This window comes from Hydra viridissima, unplaced genomic scaffold, assembly GCF_058129835.1.
Source record: "Hydra viridissima isolate aposymbiotic clone 2 unplaced genomic scaffold, HvirCarnegie_v1 scaffold_12, whole genome shotgun sequence".
Lineage (NCBI taxonomy): Eukaryota > Metazoa > Cnidaria > Hydrozoa > Anthoathecata > Hydridae > Hydra > Hydra viridissima.
Genome location: NW_028324311.1, coordinates 11,544,401 through 11,563,308, shown reverse-complemented (window position 1 = coordinate 11,563,308; position 18,908 = coordinate 11,544,401). Strand labels below are relative to the sequence as shown.

Here is an 18,908-nt window from a genome sequence, read left to right as displayed (position 1 = left end):
GTGTTTGAAAAAAGGATACATGGAAAGCAAAACAACGAATATTTTGATGCACTGTATAACAACCATTGACAATTAACTTTTTTCCCATTAGGAAGATTTTTTTCAAACCAACTAGAACTTAAATGTTTGTTTTCTGATGCTGTTGATGTGGTAGGATAGACTTCTCTCTAGTCTTGTTTATCACCATGTTCAACCAAAGAACATCTTAGACTGCCAAGTTGGTGGATCATCAAACTTGAATTCTAACAGATTTGTTGTAACTGCATTTTGGTTGACTTAATTGTTTTGCAGTAACTGTTCATCATCACATCGAAAAAAAACTGGATTTTTTTGCGCTGTAAAAATAAAAATAAACTATATCAACATTGTTTCCATTGTAATATTGTAAATGACATGGCTTAATTTGCTAAGTTTTTTAATTAAATTTATTTGTGGTTTTGACTTGAAAATCCATCAATAAAAATATTTTTACCTGGTTGTTCTGTTTGATCTTCGCTTTTTTTAATCCATTTTGCAAACACCTTTTGTAGTTTTTTGTCACTTTCAAGTCGTTGCTTTTTTAACTTTTTGAAAGCTGAACCAGATAGCATTATTCTTTTTTTTTTTTTAAGGTGACATATTAGATTTTAAAACTTTTATTTCAAAATATTTTAATTTTCTTGACAAAGAAAGAATGAAAGTTTCTGTGTGCGACTAGGTGTAATCAATAAATACAAATGCAATTATTTTGCATCGATTTCTTTTTTAAAAGTTCTCAAGTCAAAAAACTGCGAGTTAAAATTATTTTCATTAAAAAATTGCAAATCTGGGTCGTAAAAGTCATTATGTAAAACAATATTTGTAGTTTTGAAAACATTAAAGTGTTGCGTTCCAAAATCTATTGTTTGTTTAGCCATTTATAAGAGTAATTAATTCTTACGCTTAAAAAAAAAAATTAAGTTATTATTTAAATTCGCGACAATTAATTTAGTTATATTTAGTCGTTGCGTATTTACCTTGATTGCGCAATTTTTTCACTTCTTCCCATAGTTTCTTTCTCTCTTCCATAGTTTCTTTAGCGAAATCTTCGTTAATATATATTCCACTGCCTTTCAGATTTTGTTTTAATTATTTAACTTTTTTTTAATTAATCTTTTAATTTCACTTTGGAAATTATTTTAATTTGCATGAAGCTGCGAAAAAAATTATGAGGCGTGTCCAAAGATTTTGAAACGCAAATTAAAATTATTTTGGTTTTGAGGCGTCTTTAAACATTTCATATATTAAAAAATGTTTATTAAATTTTGAAATTTGCCTCCTTGCTAATTTGCCGTCCATGGCTGTGGCCTCGTTCGCCACCCCTTCACTACGGCTCTGTTCATTGCCATCAACATTTAAGAAAAATACAAACAGCTTACTTCGTAAGTTCAAGGCACGTGTTTGTTAACAGTGTTAAAAACCGAAAGTATAAAGCGTCTGAAAATATCTAAATTCGGTTGCGTTTTGGGCTTTTTTTAATTTCGAACTCTTCTGAGTTGTGTCTTTTGAAGTTTTTTAAAGTGATAAATTTTTTTCAGAAAATGCATTTAATAATTTTTTTTTAGAAAGTGTATCTAATTCCGAAATTGAAGGTAATTAGTTTGAAGTTTAATAAGAATATTTTATTGCCATGAAAAATTTGGAATATTAAACTTCTTTTTCAAACTAAAATTCTCTATTTTCATGTTCGATTTTCTAAGAAATCAAACAAAAAGATCTGACTTCGATTTTTCTGCCGCCATTTATTTGGCTTTGAAAGCAAATTTTATGAATTAACTTAAAAAAAAAATTTTATATCAATTTTGAACTAATCTCTTGTAAATTTTTAATTATTTTTTGATAAAATTTCACTTTTGAGGTTAAATCATTAATAATAAGTCAAAAATTTTAAAAGTAAATTATGTTAAAAAAAAAACAAAATCAGATTTCAAAAACTTCTATATCAAAATATTCAAAATAAATTTATAATAGTTAAGTAATAAACGCAAAGATATGCAAAATTTAGATTATAGTTTCTAGACAAATATTAGTGTTAAAGTTCTTTTCAAAATTAAAATGTATGGTATAAATAACAGTGATTGAACAAAATAGGGAAGCTTTAAAATAGTCATATATATATATATATATATATATATATATATATATATATATATATATATATATATATATATATATATACATATATATACATACTTATATATACATACATACATATATACATCATACATACATACATATATACATACATACATACATACATACATACATACATACATACATACATACATACATACATACATACATATTTTATCTGATAAATCAACTTAATATGGATGTTTATAGCTTTATTATTTTTGTGTAAAACTCTCCTTTAATATTTTTCATATTTTTTAGGTGAAAACAAAATAGCTGTTTCATTACTTTTGGATTCATCTGTGCGGTTCAACGAACTATGGTTCAATGAGAATTTTGATGGACCCCATTTTCAGTACTTAAAAGATTTTGTAAAAAACTTTGTAGATACATTTGGTATTTCAGCTAATCGTCGAGTAGATGTTATCCAATTTCGAGATGCAGTCACCTCAGAAACAATTAGTTGTAATTCTTCATTTAATTTGGAAAGTTTCAAGGCTAAAGTTAATAGCCTCACAAATTATTATGAAGCATTGAGCAACATTGATCTTGTCAGCGGTATCAATGAAGGAAAAAAAAAACTGCAATCTAGTTTATGTGGCAGTAATGAAAGCTTTGCTACTGCCATGGTAGTCTTAACATCAGGCATCCAAGTTGGTTCAAATGTTGATAATTTATTAACATCATTTTACTTACAAGCAGATGCTCCTAAAACATATGTTGTTTATCTCAAAGAAACAGGTTCTCCAGCTACAAATCAGTACAATATTTTAACAAAGAATATTGTTGAAAGACAGTTTCCTGTAACACAATTTATTGACTTTCAAAATTCATTTTTGGCAAGTTCAGTAGCCAATCAAGTAATTGCTGGTAGTTTTGGTTAGTTTTTTGATTGTATAAAATATAAAATACTAAACAAAGTCTAATTTTTAAGAAAATCTTTTTATCACTTCTTATACAATTATATGATTTGTTAGAGCCATTTGATGTTACTGCATGGTCAATTTTTGGGCAGTGCTCAAATAAATGCCAGCAAACAAGAACTCGGGTTTGCACTGGTCAGTGTACTGGAGTAGAAACTAACCAATCACAAAACTGTACTACAGGTCTATGTTCCCGTAAGTTGTTGCATATCTCAAAATTTTTATGTTGTAATAATTCACTTTTTTTTTATTTTCAGCAATATGTGTGTATATGTGTGTGTGTGTATTGTAAGTTTTTACAAGTTTGACCGCGAGTGTTAGATTAGAGTTATATTTGAAGTGTAAAGTTTTTTTAAAGCAATTTTTGGAGCATGGTCACCATTTAGCAACTGTTCAACATTATGTCAACAAATAAGAAACAGAACTTGCACTGGAAACTGTCCAAATGTAACAGTTACAGAAACACAATCTTTTTTGGGTGACTCTTGTCCTAATGGGATGTTAAAAATTAAAGTTTTAAAGTAAAATGCAAATCTACTTTTATTTAATGATCATTTGATAAGTTGTATACAGTTTCATATATTACATCATATTTTACAACATCTTCAAAGGAAGTGATCAAAGGAAAAAATGCTTTCTTGATCTTCTTTCAATGAATACTTAGGATTATGTAGAAGTACTAAAGTTTGGGCAGGAGAAGTTTATTGCAATTCTTATTGTGGTTTAGTTTTAAAATCTTATTCTAGCATCTTTTACTAAGAAGTGCATTATTGTTTTCAATCAAGTTATCAACATTTGTACTTAATTATTTTTAAGTAAATAACTTTAAAACTAATTCTTACTTAGTAATAAATAGCTTAAGTATTTAAGTATTAAATGTTTAAACAACTAAAATATTTAAAATAATTTATACGACTTAAGTTAAATCAAATTTTTGTCAAATTGAACAAACATAAAATTAATGTTTTAAAAAAATTTGTATACAGCAACTGTGAAAATAAAATGTTATGGTTTTTTGGTTTATATTTTGATGATTTTTTTTGCCATATTTGCCAAGTTCAATTGATTTTGGTAAATATTTTGCTGGCTGTCTACAAAAAAATTTTTTTTTTTATTGTTTTTGTAATTTATTTTTATTAGTCTTAAGTTTTTTTTTGCTTATTTAGTGTTGTTTTTTTATATATTTCTAGAAATGTTATATAAAAAAAAAGAAAAGAAAAAAGAAAAAAAAAAAAAAAAAAAAGAAAAGAAGTGAAAAATAAAAATTGAATGGGTGGAGCCTCCAAAGGAAATTTACCCAAAAAATTAAAAACATGTATAAGTTTTAAGGTTAAGAACATGTATAAGTTTTAAGGATTTTCTGAACTCGTTTTGGCTGGAATGGTTGCTGTTATTTTTATTTTCAAATATAAATTGTCAAAAAGTGTTGATATTTAAAAAAGAATGGGCTGCTCAAGTTCTTTTAATGTTTTCGGAATACAGAAAAAAACTTAAAAAAGGTGGCTTATAATTTGTTTAAAATTATTGAGAATGATAATAGATTTCCAATGACTTCGGATGAATGGTCTTCCCATTTTTTCCCACCCAATCAAAGATGTACGTGCCCTTTTATAAGTATGTGCCTAAACTTACAGTTATCAGATCATTCAGCTTGATGATGAGAATTGTTAGCTCAATAAAAACTAAAGATGATTTTAAATTGATTGAAATAAAGCTTGAAGATTTTGGGTTAAAACTTATTAATCATAATTTTGGAATGATTACAGATTGAGCTAGTGATATGAAAAGAACCGAAAGATTGTTTCAAATAACTCATTGATTGTCTTTCTCATGGTATTCACTTGACAGTAGTTGTGAACTAAATAAAAAAGCAAATGGTATAAGATAAAGATTTTTAAAAAGTGATGATCTTCAATGTTGTCTTTTAGAACAAAAATTTGGTTTTAATTTTGCATAGATAAAAAAACATTGGAATTCAATATCTAAAATGATCTCAAGATGAAATTGAACAAGCAGTTTTTGAAATTGAACAGTTAGCAGTTAAAATATTAGAGTATTTTAATGCAGTCAAAATGCTACCAACTAATATTAAGATTAAAACTGCTATATGTTTGGGAGATGTTTAAAAATTATTGCAGCTGGCACAAACAGGCTTTGTAAAATAGATACTATTCTTTTTGAAGTTGAAAAAACTTGTGAATTTCTATTTAAAAAAATAAAAGATAAAGATACAACAGTATCTGATATTTTTATTGAATCAATAATGAAAAGAATTCGCAAAAGAAGAAATATCAGAATCACACGCTCAAACTTAAACATTTTTTTATGTTGTCACAAATAAATTGTCATGAGTTTCCAAATATAAACAATTATAATAACTTCATAAATGACTATAACTATTTATTATAATTATAATTATTGGAACAAGTAATTACTAAAGCTATTAACTGGAAAGATTAGTATTGTTTATAAGTTAGTATTTTTGGTAATTTTTAAAAATAATTGCTATTTTAATACTATTAGTTATAACTAGTATATGTTATAACTAGTAATAACTTTAAGTAGTAACTATTGCAACTTTTAATTATATTTGGTTATTGTTTTAACTGATTTTTATTGTAACTCAGTTATTGTAACTAGTAATTTGCATAACTAGTAATTATTTTAACTGAAATTATTATTACTGATAATTAAGGAACATCTGATTTACTGATAAATCACAAAGTATTAACAGCAAAGAGTATACAAAAGCTGCAGATCAAAAAATCCGGCATAAGTTATATTTTAAAAATAACAATGAGTTAGCTAAAGGCTTAAAAATAAAAAGTTTCATTGTGGCCTGTTAAAATCTCAGTCCTCAATCCTATTAATAATGTGCAAGGATAATGAAAAAAAGCCACGAAATATAAGATATAAAAATATTATAAAAAATCTAATATACTAGATTTAAAGAATTATGTTAAAGGAATCTGAGATAATCTTGCATAGATTATCTTTGGTCAATAGTTAATAATATGACCAAAAGAATAAATAAATGGATTGTATTATGATTTCAATATTCTTGATATGATTCTTGATCTTTTTTTAAAAGAAAATTGCACTTTAACATTTATTAGAATGTATCCAATCTTTTAGATTGTAAGATACAAAATTTGATTGGCTGTTTCTCAAATAATTGCTTTTTACACATTCCTCTAATCAATTATTACAAAAATATGCTAAATGTGCTAAGTATCGTTAAAATTATTTGGATTTTTCAAAATAATCTGAAATTAATTTTCAAGTTTCTAAATGAATAGATCAAAAGTCTAAAGCTGCAAAAAAAAAAGTTTGATTTTATCTTTCTGGGAAAAAGACTGAGCATAAAATGTGGGACTGGGATGAAAAAAAATTAAGTTAATTAAGCATCTAACAGATCCATAAACACAAAAGTATTCTGCAACTTAAACAACTCAAGCGTCACAGTAATAAAGAATTATAATACTTAATTGTAGAATTTTGAAGACATACAAACAGTTTCACTATTTTGCCACAACACACTTTTTAACTAGTTCATGTGCACTTCAATTAAGACTCCAGTTTAAAATTGATTAGCCTGTATTTCTCATCTAGTATTTTTGAGTTTTCAATATTTTCTCTATTAGATAACAGAATGCTTATGTAATATGACAAGACTATTGATATAGAGATGGAATTACCAACACTTCATACCCATTAAGACAAATGTTAAAATACATATGTATAACATACAAGAGTTTTATTGCAAAAACATTTAACAGCAATTTTGTTGATGGAAAATAGTGTTACATAAGATAAGCTACCAATTTCATGATAAACTCATCGATTGGTGTCCTCTTATTAATGATGTTAGTCCTAAATTTATTACTTAAATGGAATGAATTCATCAGACCTTTTTACATTCAATCCAGTATAGAGGAGAGTAGTATGGAAACATTTAGTAACCCTCTGAATGCAAGCAGTCACAATATAGATACAGAACTTGAGAAAAAAAAACCTTCGGAACTGCTAGGATTATATCCAATATTTGATTTCAGTTAGCATAGCTTATTATCTATCTGTTAAAAAAAAGATTGTCGATGAAATGTAATTGTTATTCAATAAATAAAATTAGCTTATTAATTATGACATGGCCCCAAAAGTACAAAGAGGAGACAAAAAGAAATATTGTTCAAATAGTTAATAATGATAAAGTTTTAATTTCATTTAAATGAAAAATACCTTTAAATGTTTCCCTGAACATTTTCAACACTCTTCAGTAAGAAGAAATTACCATGCTAAAACATTTTTATGATTGGCAATCATCTTAATTTTTTTTTCTGTTTTAAGCAATTTTTGGAACATGGTCATCATTCAGTCTCTGCTCAGCATTGTGTCTTCAAACAAGGAACAGAACTTGCACTGGAAACTGTCAGAATGCAACAGTTACAGAAACACAATCTTGTTTGGGTGACTCTTGTCCAAATGGTATGTTTGTAGCAATAAAAAATCAAATGTTGTTAACCTGATTTTCTTATTTGTATCTGTTAATTAAGCTTAAATTTGTTTTTCTCTTTATAAATAAGTCAACCCTTTTGGTTTTAATATATTTTTGTTGACTGATGCCAAATTGATGCTCATTTTTAAAAGTAAATGTTCAAAAAGTGATTGCTTTCTAATGAATGCTGTGAGTTCACATTGAAGTAAAAGGTTTTACTTTTTTTAAGTAATTTATGGAGCATGGTCATCATTCAGTCTCTGCTCAGCATCATGTCTTCAAACAAGGAACAGAACTTGCACTGGAAACTGTCAGAATGCAACAGTTACAGAAACACAATCTTGTTCGGGTGACTTTTGTCTAAATGGTATGTTTAACAATAATAAATCAAATGATGTGAACCTGCTTTTGTTATTTATTTCTATTAAATGAGCGAAACTTTGTTTTTTTTCTCTATAAATAAGTCAACCCTTTTGGTTTTAAATTATTTTTGTTGACTGCTGCCAAATCGAAGCTCATTTTTAAAAGTAAATGTTCAAAAAGTGATTGCTTTCTAATGATTGATATGAGTTCACATTGAAATACAAGCTTTTACCTTTTCTAAGTAATTTATGGAGCATGGTCATCATTCAGTCTCTGCTCAGCATCATGTCTTCAAACAAGGAACAGAACTTGCACTGGAAACTGTCAGAATGCAACAATAACAGAAACACAATCTTGTTTGGGTGACTCTTGTCCAAATGGTATGTTTGTAGCAATAAAAAGTCAATTTATGTAAACCTGATTTTCTTATTTGTATCTGTTAATTAAGCTTAAATTTGTTTTTCTCTTTATAAATAAGTCAACCCTTTTGGTTTTAATATATTTTTGTTGACTGATGCCAAATCGATGCTCATTTTTAAAAGTAAATGTTCAAAAAGTGATTGCTTTCTAATGATTGATATGAGTTCACATTGAAATACAAGCTTTTACCTTTTCTAAGTAATTTATGGAGCATGGTCATCATTCAGTCTCTGCTCAGAATCGTGTCTTCAAACAAGGAACAGAACTTGCACTGGAAACTGTCAGAATGCAACAATAACAGAAACACAATCTTGTTCGGGTGACTTTTGTCTAAATGGTATGTTTAGCAATAATAAATGAAATGATGTGAACCTGCTTTTGTTATCTATTTCTATTAAATGAGCGAAACTTTGTTTTTTTTCTCTTTATGAATAAGTCAACCCTTTTGGTTTTAAATTATTTTTGTTGACTGCTGCCAAATCGAAGCTCATTTTTAAAAGTAAATGTTCAAAAAGTGATTGCTTTCTAATGATTGATATGAGTTCACATTGAAATACAAGCTTTTACCTTTTCTAAGTAATTTATGGAGCATGGTCATCATTCAGTCTCTGCTCAGCATCATGTCTACAAACAAGGAACAGAACTTGCACTGGAAACTGTCAGAATGCAACAATAACAGAAACACAATCTTGTTTGGGTGACTCTTGTCCAAATGGTATGTTTGTAGCAATAAAAAGTCAATTTATGTAAACCTGATTTTCTTATTTGTATCTGTTAATTAAGCTTAAATTTGTTTTTTTCTTTATAAATAAGTCAACCCTTTTGGTTTTAATATATTTTTGTTGACTGATGCCAAATCGAAGCTCATTTTTAAAAGTAAATGTTCAAAAAGTGATTGCTTTCTAATGATTGATATGAGTTCACATTGAAATACAAGCTTTTACCTTTTCTAAGTAATTTATGGAGCATGGTCATCATTCAGTCTCTGCTCAGCATCATGTCTTCAAACAAGGAACAGAACTTGCACTGGAAACTGTCAGAATGCAACAATAACAGAAACACAATCTTGTTTGGGTGACTCTTGTCCAAATGGTATGTTTGTAGCAATAAAAAGTCAATTTATGTAAACCTGATTTTCTTATTTGTATCTGTTAATTAAGCTTAAATTTGTTTTTCTCTTTATAAATAAGTCAACCCTTTTGGTTTTAATATATTTTTGTTGACTTATGCCAAATTGATGCTCATTTTTAAAAGTAAATGTTCAAAAAGTGATTGCTTTCTAATGATTGATATGAGTTCACATTGAAATACAAGCTTTTACCTTTTCTAAGTAATTTATGGAGCATGGTCATCATTCAGTCTCTGCTCAGCATCGTGTCTTCAAACAAGGAACAGAACTTGCACTGGAAACTGTCAGAATGCAACAATAACAGAAACACAATCTTGTTCGGGTGACTTTTGTCTAAATGGTATGTTTAACAATAATAAATGAAATGATGTGAACCTGCTTTTGTTATTTATTTCTATTAAATGAGCTAAACTTTGTTTTTTTTCTCTTTATAAATAAGTCAACCCTTTTGGTTTTAAATTATTTTTGTTGACTGCTGCCAAATCGAAGCTCATTTTTAAAAGTAAATGTTCAAAAAGTGATTGCTTTCTAATGATTGATATGAGTTCACATTGAAATACAAGCTTTTACCTTTTCTAAGTAATTTATGGAGCATGGTCATCATTCAGTCTCTGCTCAGCATCATGTCTTCAAACAAGGAACAGAACTTGCACTGGAAACTGTCAGAATGCAACAATAACAGAAACACAATCTTGTTTGGGTGACTCTTGTCCAAATGGTATGTTTTTAGCAATAAAAAGTCAATTTATGTAAACCTGATTTTCTTATTTGTATCTGTTAATTAAGCTTAAATTTGTTTTTCTCTTTATAAATAAGTCAACCCTTTTGGTTTTAATATATTTTTGTTGACTGATGCCAAATCGATGCTCATTTTTAAAAGTAAATGTTCAAAAAGTGATTGCTTTCTAATGATTGATATGAGTTCACATTGAAATACAAGCTTTTACCTTTTCTAAGTAATTTATGGAGCATGGTCATCATTCAGTCTCTGCTCAGAATCGTGTCTTCAAACAAGGAACAGAACTTGCACTGGAAACTGTCAGAATGCAACAATAACAGAAACACAATCTTGTTCGGGTGACTTTTGTCTAAATGGTATGTTTAGCAATAATAAATGAAATGATGTGAACCTGCTTTTGTTATCTATTTCTATTAAATGAGCGAAACTTTGTTTTTTTTCTCTTTATAAATAAGTCAACCCTTTTGGTTTTAAATTATTTTTGTTGACTGCTGCCAAATCGAAGCTCATTTTTAAAAGTAAATGTTCAAAAAGTGATTGCTTTCTAATGATTGATATGAGTTCACATTGAAATACAAGCTTTTACCTTTTCTAAGTAATTTATGGAGCATGGTCATCATTCAGTCTCTGCTCAGCATCATGTCTACAAACAAGGAACAGAACTTGCACTGGAAACTGTCAGAATGCAACAATAACAGAAACACAATCTTGTTTGGGTGACTCTTGTCCAAATGGTATGTTTGTAGCAATAAAAAGTCAATTTATGTAAACCTGATTTTCTTATTTGTATCTGTTAATTAAGCTTAAATTTGTTTTTCTCTTTATAAATAAGTCAACCCTTTTGGTTTTAATATATTTTTGTTGACTTATGCCAAATTGATGCTCATTTTTAAAAGTAAATGTTCAAAAAGTGATTGCTTTCTAATGATTGATATGAGTTCACATTGAAATACAAGCTTTTACCTTTTCTAAGTAATTTATGGAGCATGGTCATCATTCAGTCTCTGCTCAGCATCATGTCTACAAACAAGGAACAGAACTTGCACTGGAAACTGTCAGAATGCAACAATAACAGAAACACAATCTTGTTTGGGTGACTCTTGTCCAAATGGTATGTTTGTAGCAATAAAAAGTCAATTTATGTAAACCTGATTTTCTTATTTGTATCTGTTAATTAAGCTTAAATTTGTTTTTTTCTTTATAAATAAGTCAACCCTTTTGGTTTTAAATTATTTTTGTTGACTGATGCCAAATCGAAGCTCATTTTTAAAAGTAAATGTTCAAAAAGTGATTGCTTTCTAATGATTGATATGAGTTCACATTGAAATACAAGCTTTTACCTTTTCTAAGTAATTTATGGAGCATGGTCATCATTCAGTCTCTGCTCAGCATCATGTCTTCAAACAAGGAACAGAACTTGCACTGGAAACTGTCAGAATGCAACAATAACAGAAACACAATCTTGTTTGGGTGACTCTTGTCCAAATGGTATGTTTGTAGCAATAAAAAGTCAATTTATGTAAACCTGATTTTCTTATTTGTATCTGTTAATTAAGCTTAAATTTGTTTTTCTCTTTATAAATAAGTCAACCCTTTTGGTTTTAATATATTTTTGTTGACTTATGCCAAATTGATGCTCATTTTTAAAAGTAAATGTTCAAAAAGTGATTGCTTTCTAATGAATGCTGTGAGTTCACATTGAAGTAAAAGGTTTTACATTTTTTAAGAAATTTATGGAGCATGGTCATCATTCAGTCTCTGCTCAGCATCATGTCTACAAACAAGGAACAGAACTTGCACTGGAAACTGTCAGAATGCAACAGTTACTGAAACACAATCTTGTTTGGGTGACTCTTGTCCAAATGGTATGTTTGTAGCAATAAAAAATCAAATGTTGTTAACCTGATTTTCTTATTTGTATCTGTTAATTAAGCTTAAATTTGTTTTTCTCTTTATAAATAAGTCAACCCTTTTGGTTTTAATATATTTTTGTTGACTGATGCCAAATCGATGCTCATTTTTAAAAGTAAATGTTCAAAAAGTGATTGCTTTCTAATGATTGATATGAGTTCACATTGAAATACAAGCTTTTACCTTTTCTAAGTAATTTATGGAGCATGGTCATCATTCAGTCTCTGCTCAGAATCGTGTCTTCAAACAAGGAACAGAACTTGCACTGGAAACTGTCAGAATGCAACAATAACAGAAACACAATCTTGTTTGGGTGACTTTTGTCTAAATGGTATGTGTTTAGTAATAATAAATCATTGAATAATATGATTTTGATACTTTCTTTTACTATTGTTTATTGAGCTAAGCTTTGTGTTGTTTTTTTTTTGTTGTTTTTTTTCTTTTTCTCTGTTTTGGACTAAAATTTATTTGTTTTTTTTTCCTTTATATTTTTCGTTTTTTTTTCCAAATAGGTTACCCATTTAGGTTTTATTAATTGTTTTCATTTGTCAAAATGTCTCTGTCATACTTTAAATTTTTTAAGAAATGATTGATTTCTATTGATTGCTATTAGTTAATATTGAAATAAAAGCTCTTACCTTTTTTAAGTTGATTGTAAGGTTATTATAAGTATCTGGTCAATCTCATATTAACAAACAAGAATCAGAATATGTGTGTGCGTGTTAGTCTCCTATAGAGGGTTTTTCGCTATAGTCTAGTTAACACATTTATTCAACATAGTTACTGAACATTGTTTAAACTAATACTATGTTCTAAATTTCTTCCATATTTATCTTCTTAGTGATTGTTGTTATTTTTTTTACCTGAAATAATCAACTGTTACACAAAGAGTTTCTGAACGTCAACCTCTTGTGTAGTTTTCTTGTGTCATTTTTATTTAATTTTATTGTTGTTATTTTCTAGTTTTTTTAAGAAGCACGAAAAAAATTTTTTTTTTGTTTTTCCTACAACTTTCTAATATTTTTTTTAGATTTATTAAGATATAGTTAATCATATTTGTAATATTAGTATTCATAATATAAATGTAGTATTATTTATAGGTCAAACTAAAATAGCTGTTTCTTTGCTCTTGGATTCATCAGTATCCTTCAATGAATTATGGTTCAATCAGGATGAACCTCGTTTTCAGTACTTAAAAGATTTTGCAAAGAATTTTGTAGATACATTTGGTATCTCAGCTAATCGTCGAGTAGATGTTATCCAATTTCGAGATGAATTCATCTCAGAAATAATTAGTTGTAATTCTTCGTCCACTTTGGAAAGTTTCAAGGCTAAAGTTAATGACCTCACAAATTATTATGAAGCATTGAGCATTATTGATTTGGTTAGTGGTATAAATGAAGGAAAAAAAAAACTGCAATCTGATTTATGTGGCAGTAATGAAAGCTTTGCTACTGCCATGGTAGTCTTAACATCAGGCACCCAACTTGGTTCAAATGTTGATGATTTATTAACATCATTTTACTTACAAGCAGATGCTCCTAAAACATATGTTGTTTATCTCAATGAAACAGGTTCTCCAGCTACAAATCAGTACAATATTTTAACAAAGAATATTGTTGAAAGACAGTTTCCTGTTACACAATTTATTGACTTTCAAAAGCCATTGTTGGCAAGTTCAGTAGCCAATCAAGTTATTGCTGATAGTCTTGGTTAGTTGTTTTTTAATTGTTTTATCATTATTAAAAAAAGTTATGGTAAAAATTTTCATTTTCAAGTTTTTATTTTCAACAAAAAAAGTTTACTATGCATTTCTCATTTAAGTTTTATTTTCTAGAAGTATTTATTGTCTCCACATGGTCTGTATTTGGTCAGTGCTCAATTAAATGTCAGCAAGAAAGAACTCGTCTTTGCACTGGTCAATGTGCTGGAGTAGAAACTAGTCAAACACAAAATTGTACCACAGACTTGTGTCTTCGTGAGTTGATCTTTTGTTTCAAAAAATAAGGTTAATAAAAATTAATACCTAACAATGATAAAGCTAATTGATAAATAAGAATAAAGAACTTGTGAAAGAAAGTGAAACCATTAAATAAAGCACATTTGAATAAGGAATCAAAGCCAAGGTAAAAATAAAGTGCTATTAGTTACTACTGTTATAAAGAAACCTGAACAGAAATCCTGAAAGCAAATCTCAGCAAACAGGAAAAAGTTTGACTATAATGTTTAAATAAAAGTTCTTAAAATATCTTGAGTACTTTCTTTAGTACTTTTTTCTTTAGTGTTTTTAAGTTTTTCATTTGTTGTATGAAGTGGTTTCACCTTTCAATTAAAAAAAAATGAAAAATTTAATTAAATTTGTAAAATAAAAGTTATTGCATTTGATAAAAGCAACACTTGTTTTTGTAAGAGCTGTAAGTTATTTTATTTCTTTATTCACTTGGCTGTTAGTTTATGATTTTGAAGAATTGTTTTATTTGCAAAATATATTTGTTTACTTAGACATTTTTGTCAGCTGAAGGGCTTTGCACACCACCTGCAATAATTACCCTTTCCTCCTCAGTTAAGTCATCAGCCTAACATATCTAACTATTGAAAGAAACAAAACTATTGTTTCAAATCAGTGACTATGATAAAACAATCATGTTAATGTTGTTTTCAGAGCCATATAGGCTGTGTTCAGCAAATAAATTCATTTGTAAAGTTAAATAACCAGATGAAAAGGTTTCTCACTTAACTGCAAGTAATGCCTCATTTAAAATATTTGTATAAAATTCATTGTCTAATATATTTATAAAAAAGTTGCTTTTTTTCTGTATTGAAATACTAAAACTCAAATATTTGATTTTAAGTGCAATAAAAATATTTGAGTTCATTAATAAGTGAGTAAATGAACTTTAGGATTTGTTATTTATACCTATCATAGCTTTTAAAAATTACTATCGCTTTTGAAAGAAGCCTTAAAATTCAACTAAAGTATTCAAGAAAGAGCTTTTAATCCATGTAATAAAATTAATAAAGATTTTTACTCCAAAAAAAGCTTTGATGTACTGATTTTTGATTGTTCAAAGAGAATTTCATGGTAAACATAAGGAAAATGCTGTATATGATTTTTTAAGCTCTAAATTGTATTCATAAGTAAGTCTGTACATTAACTGGAAAGCTATAATATCTGCACAATGCAAATAGCGAGTTTAATATCTGCTAAAAGTCTTATATAAAACATTTGCTGAAGGTTTAAACCTTTCCACTAATTTTCATGGCATGCAGGCTATTTTCATAACATGCAGGCAACTTTTTTTAAAACTGCAAAACTTAAAACAACATTGGATTGACAGTGAATGCATGAAAAAGGAAAATGAAGATGGATAATAAAACAATTAAATGATCCTCGTTGAAGATTTATTTCAAGTTTAAAAGAAAATGTAAATAAATTTTTATTTCTCAGCTTGCTTTGCTATTATTTTAAACAATATAACAAGATATTAAATGAGACTATTAAAAAAAAGACTGCAAAAGATGATTTTGATTTGTTTGTTAGATCGAGCTGTATATTTTATATATATTTATATTTTTTAGCAATATTTGGCTCATGGACACTGTTTAGTAGCTGCTCAGTTTCTTGCTTGCAAACGAGAAGCAGAACTTGCACTGGAAACTGTCAAAATGCAACAACAGTAGAAACACAATCTTGTTTGGGTGACTTTTGTCCTAATGGTATGTGTGTTGTAATAATAAATTAAGGAATAGTGTGAAGCTGATTATTTGCTTTATTTTTAATGATTGAGCTAATTTATTTTTTTTTATAAGAAATAAATCAACCCTTTTGGTATTAAATTATTTTGTTGACTTTACCCAAGTAGGCGCTCTCATTTTTTAAAAATAAATATTCAAGAAATGATTGCTTGCTAATAATTATTCACAAATATGAACCTTTTTGTTGAAAGTTAAAAAAAGTATTGTTGTCAAACTTTGTTCTTAAATAAATTATGCAAATTAATATATAACAATTATGTTTTGTACATGGTTTGAAAGAGATTTTTTTTTTTTAATACTAATTGCTTTAAGTGAACATAATTTATTACTTTTAAAAGATTTTCTCTAAAAAAATGGAATTTGAAAAAAAAAAAAGACATTGCATGCTTTATGGGTTTCACTAAAGAAAAAATGATGTTGAAGCTACCAATTTGTTCTGTTTATGGATTTGATGCATTAGAAGTAGGAACTTGTCAAGATGGTTTACTATGTTTAGCAGTGGATGCAATGAGTTAGAAGACCAGCAATGCTCTAGAAGACCAAAAAAAGCCAAAAGTGAAGATTTGTTAGAGTTGATTGATAAAAATCCAAGTCAACTGGCAATAAAATTATCTCAAAACTTTCAGTTCATCTATCAACTCTTTAGATATGTACATGAATTAGGAAAAATTCAAATAAGTAGAAAATGGTTTCCATATTAGTTGAGCAAAAGAAGCATAATTTAGAGATGGGACAATTGTTTTTCTCATCATGCAAATTTTAAGAAAAAAGATTTTTTATGCAAAATAGTTACTGGAGATAAGAAAAAGAGTGCTTAAACTGTTAACAACAAAAAGAGAAAACTGTAATAAAATGATTTTATGTGTTTGGTGAGATATGAAAGGTATGTTGTATTTTGAGTTATTGAAGTCAAAGCAAACTGTTAATGCTCAATGTTATTCTCAACAATTAAGACATTCAAATGAAGTAATCAATGTTATTCTCAACAATTAAGACGTTTAAATGAAGTAATCAATGTTATTCTCAACAATTAAGACGTTCAAATGAAGTAATCAATGTTATTCTCAACAATTAAGATGTTCAAATGAAGTAATCAATGTTATTCTCAACAATTAAGATGTTCAAATGAAGTAATCAATGCTATTCTCAACAATTAAGACATTCAAATGAAGTAATCAATGTTATTCTCAACAATTAAGACATTCAAATAAATTAATCAATGTTATTCTCAACAATTAAGATGTTCAAATGAAGTAATCAATGTTATTCTCAACAATTAAGATGTTCAAATGAAGTAATCAATGTTATTCTCAACAATTAAGACATTCAAATGAAGTAACCTTAGAAAAAAGAACTAGACCAGGTCATGGAAAACGAAAAAAAGTTTTGATAACAATGTGTGGACACATTACTATCAAAACTCAAAATACAATATTTGAACTAGGCTGGAAAGTCATGGCATATTCTGCTTAATCACCAGATTTGGCACCATCAGATTACCAATTGTTTCCCTCACTTGAGCATTCTCGTAAAGAGTTATTGTTTACAAGCTGGCAAGATGCTGTCAACATTCTTGTATCTTTTTTTTTTGAGTCCAAGCCAATATCATTCTACAGGAATGGTATCTTAGACTTACCTACAAGATGGCAAAAGGTCATTGATTGTAATGGAAATTACTTTAATTATGACTAATGTATTTAAACTTATTTTCAAAGCTAAGATTAAAACATTAAAAAAAAAAAAAAAAACTATAAGATTTTTGCACACTCCTAATATTTAAAGTTATTTCATTAGCAAGCTGTAATTTTTTAAATATTTATTTTGCTGTAAAATGTTTTATGCTGAAGTAGAAAATTCTCTTCAGTTTATTTCTGTATTACCATGTAAACAAATAAGAAGCAGAGCATGAATCTAAAGGTTGTTTCAGCGGTTAGTATTTCTCTTTATACAAATATAGAGATACTCTAAAGTTTATTTTTCATTCAAAATTGATGATCTTTTTTTATTGCTTAAAGCAATTTTTGAAGAATGGTCAACATTCAGTAATTGCTCAATGCTTTGTCAACAAACAAGAACCAGAACTTGCACTGGAAACTGTCAAAACGCAACAGTAACAGAAATACAATCTTGTTTAGGTGGTTCTTGTTCTAATGGTAAGCTAATAGTTACTATAAAATCATACTTTGATATTTTTCTATTCTATTTGAAATATATTTTCTACTTTATTTGAAGAAAAACCTAACACTGGTAAAACAGTATCTACATTTTAAATCTTAAATCTTTAAAGATGAATAATCTTGTCAACATTGATATTTTTATTCACATAATTTTTATAACCTAACTTTTAAAGTAATTTGAAAAATGAATGAAACTTAAAACTTTGTGCTCATAAAATTTATTTTTCCAGTATTTTATTATACACTTGTTAAAATCTAAACAAAATAATGAATTACTAAAGTCATATATTAGTTATAGAGAGATTTTTTTTTTCTGTCATGTAAAAAAATATAATTTTATGTCTGTATAAGATATATCTTTTTATGATGATAAAAAAAGAGAAATCCTTATGGAGCACTTTCTTTTAAGCTGCTGCATAATATTAATGTTGGTAACTTTATTTACACTAGATTTCATAGATTAAAAAGTTCTAACTGCTTTTTAAGCTTCTGTAATTCATAATAAATTGAGATGTTTTTTGCTTAGGTATTTTATTTTAAAATTGTAAATTTATTTTTTCTTTTCTTTCTACTTTCTACTTTTTCTTTTTACTTAATTGCATTTTGCTTTTCTATCAGTGTCTTTTGGAGAATGGTCAACATTTGGTGCCTGTTCAGCATTATGTCAACAAACTAGGACTAGATCATGTGATGGAAATTGTCAAAATTCTGTAACTTCTGAATCACAGGCTTGTTTGGGTGGTTCTTGCCCTAATGGTAAGTCTGTGTTTTTAAGATTTTTTTATGGTAGAAAACAGTTTCCATAAAAGTTGTTGTGTGTTACTTATTGGTTTGCAGATACATT

At 27.6% G+C, this 18,908-nt stretch overlaps 1 protein-coding gene across 5 annotated transcripts in view; it reads left to right on the top strand.

The window, feature by feature from the left end:
- LOC145194051 (uncharacterized) overlaps positions 1 to 18,908 on the top strand; it is a 45,919-nt gene that overhangs the window by 14,199 nt on the left and 12,812 nt on the right. The window contains exons 3-23 of one of the 5 annotated variants that reach the window (XM_090068824.1): positions 2,413 to 3,030; positions 3,129 to 3,269; positions 7,422 to 7,559; positions 7,799 to 7,936; positions 8,175 to 8,312; positions 8,552 to 8,689; positions 8,930 to 9,067; positions 9,307 to 9,444; positions 9,684 to 9,821; positions 10,062 to 10,199; positions 10,439 to 10,576; positions 10,817 to 10,954; positions 11,194 to 11,331; positions 11,571 to 11,708; positions 11,948 to 12,085; positions 12,325 to 12,462; positions 13,232 to 13,843; positions 13,969 to 14,109; positions 15,711 to 15,848; positions 17,903 to 18,040; positions 18,683 to 18,820. In XM_090068824.1, the coding sequence (XP_089924950.1) occupies positions 2,413 to 3,030; positions 3,129 to 3,269; positions 7,422 to 7,559; positions 7,799 to 7,936; positions 8,175 to 8,312; positions 8,552 to 8,689; positions 8,930 to 9,067; positions 9,307 to 9,444; positions 9,684 to 9,821; positions 10,062 to 10,199; positions 10,439 to 10,576; positions 10,817 to 10,954; positions 11,194 to 11,331; positions 11,571 to 11,708; positions 11,948 to 12,085; positions 12,325 to 12,462; positions 13,232 to 13,843; positions 13,969 to 14,109; positions 15,711 to 15,848; positions 17,903 to 18,040; positions 18,683 to 18,820 (3,858 nt within the window). The remainder of the gene's footprint in view (positions 1 to 2,412; positions 3,031 to 3,128; positions 3,270 to 7,421; positions 7,560 to 7,798; positions 7,937 to 8,174; positions 8,313 to 8,551; positions 8,690 to 8,929; positions 9,068 to 9,306; positions 9,445 to 9,683; positions 9,822 to 10,061; positions 10,200 to 10,438; positions 10,577 to 10,816; positions 10,955 to 11,193; positions 11,332 to 11,570; positions 11,709 to 11,947; positions 12,086 to 12,324; positions 12,463 to 13,231; positions 13,844 to 13,968; positions 14,110 to 15,710; positions 15,849 to 17,902; positions 18,041 to 18,682; positions 18,821 to 18,908) is intronic. The other 4 variants (XM_090068826.1, XM_090068827.1, XM_090068825.1 and 1 more) reach the window with 4 other exon arrangements.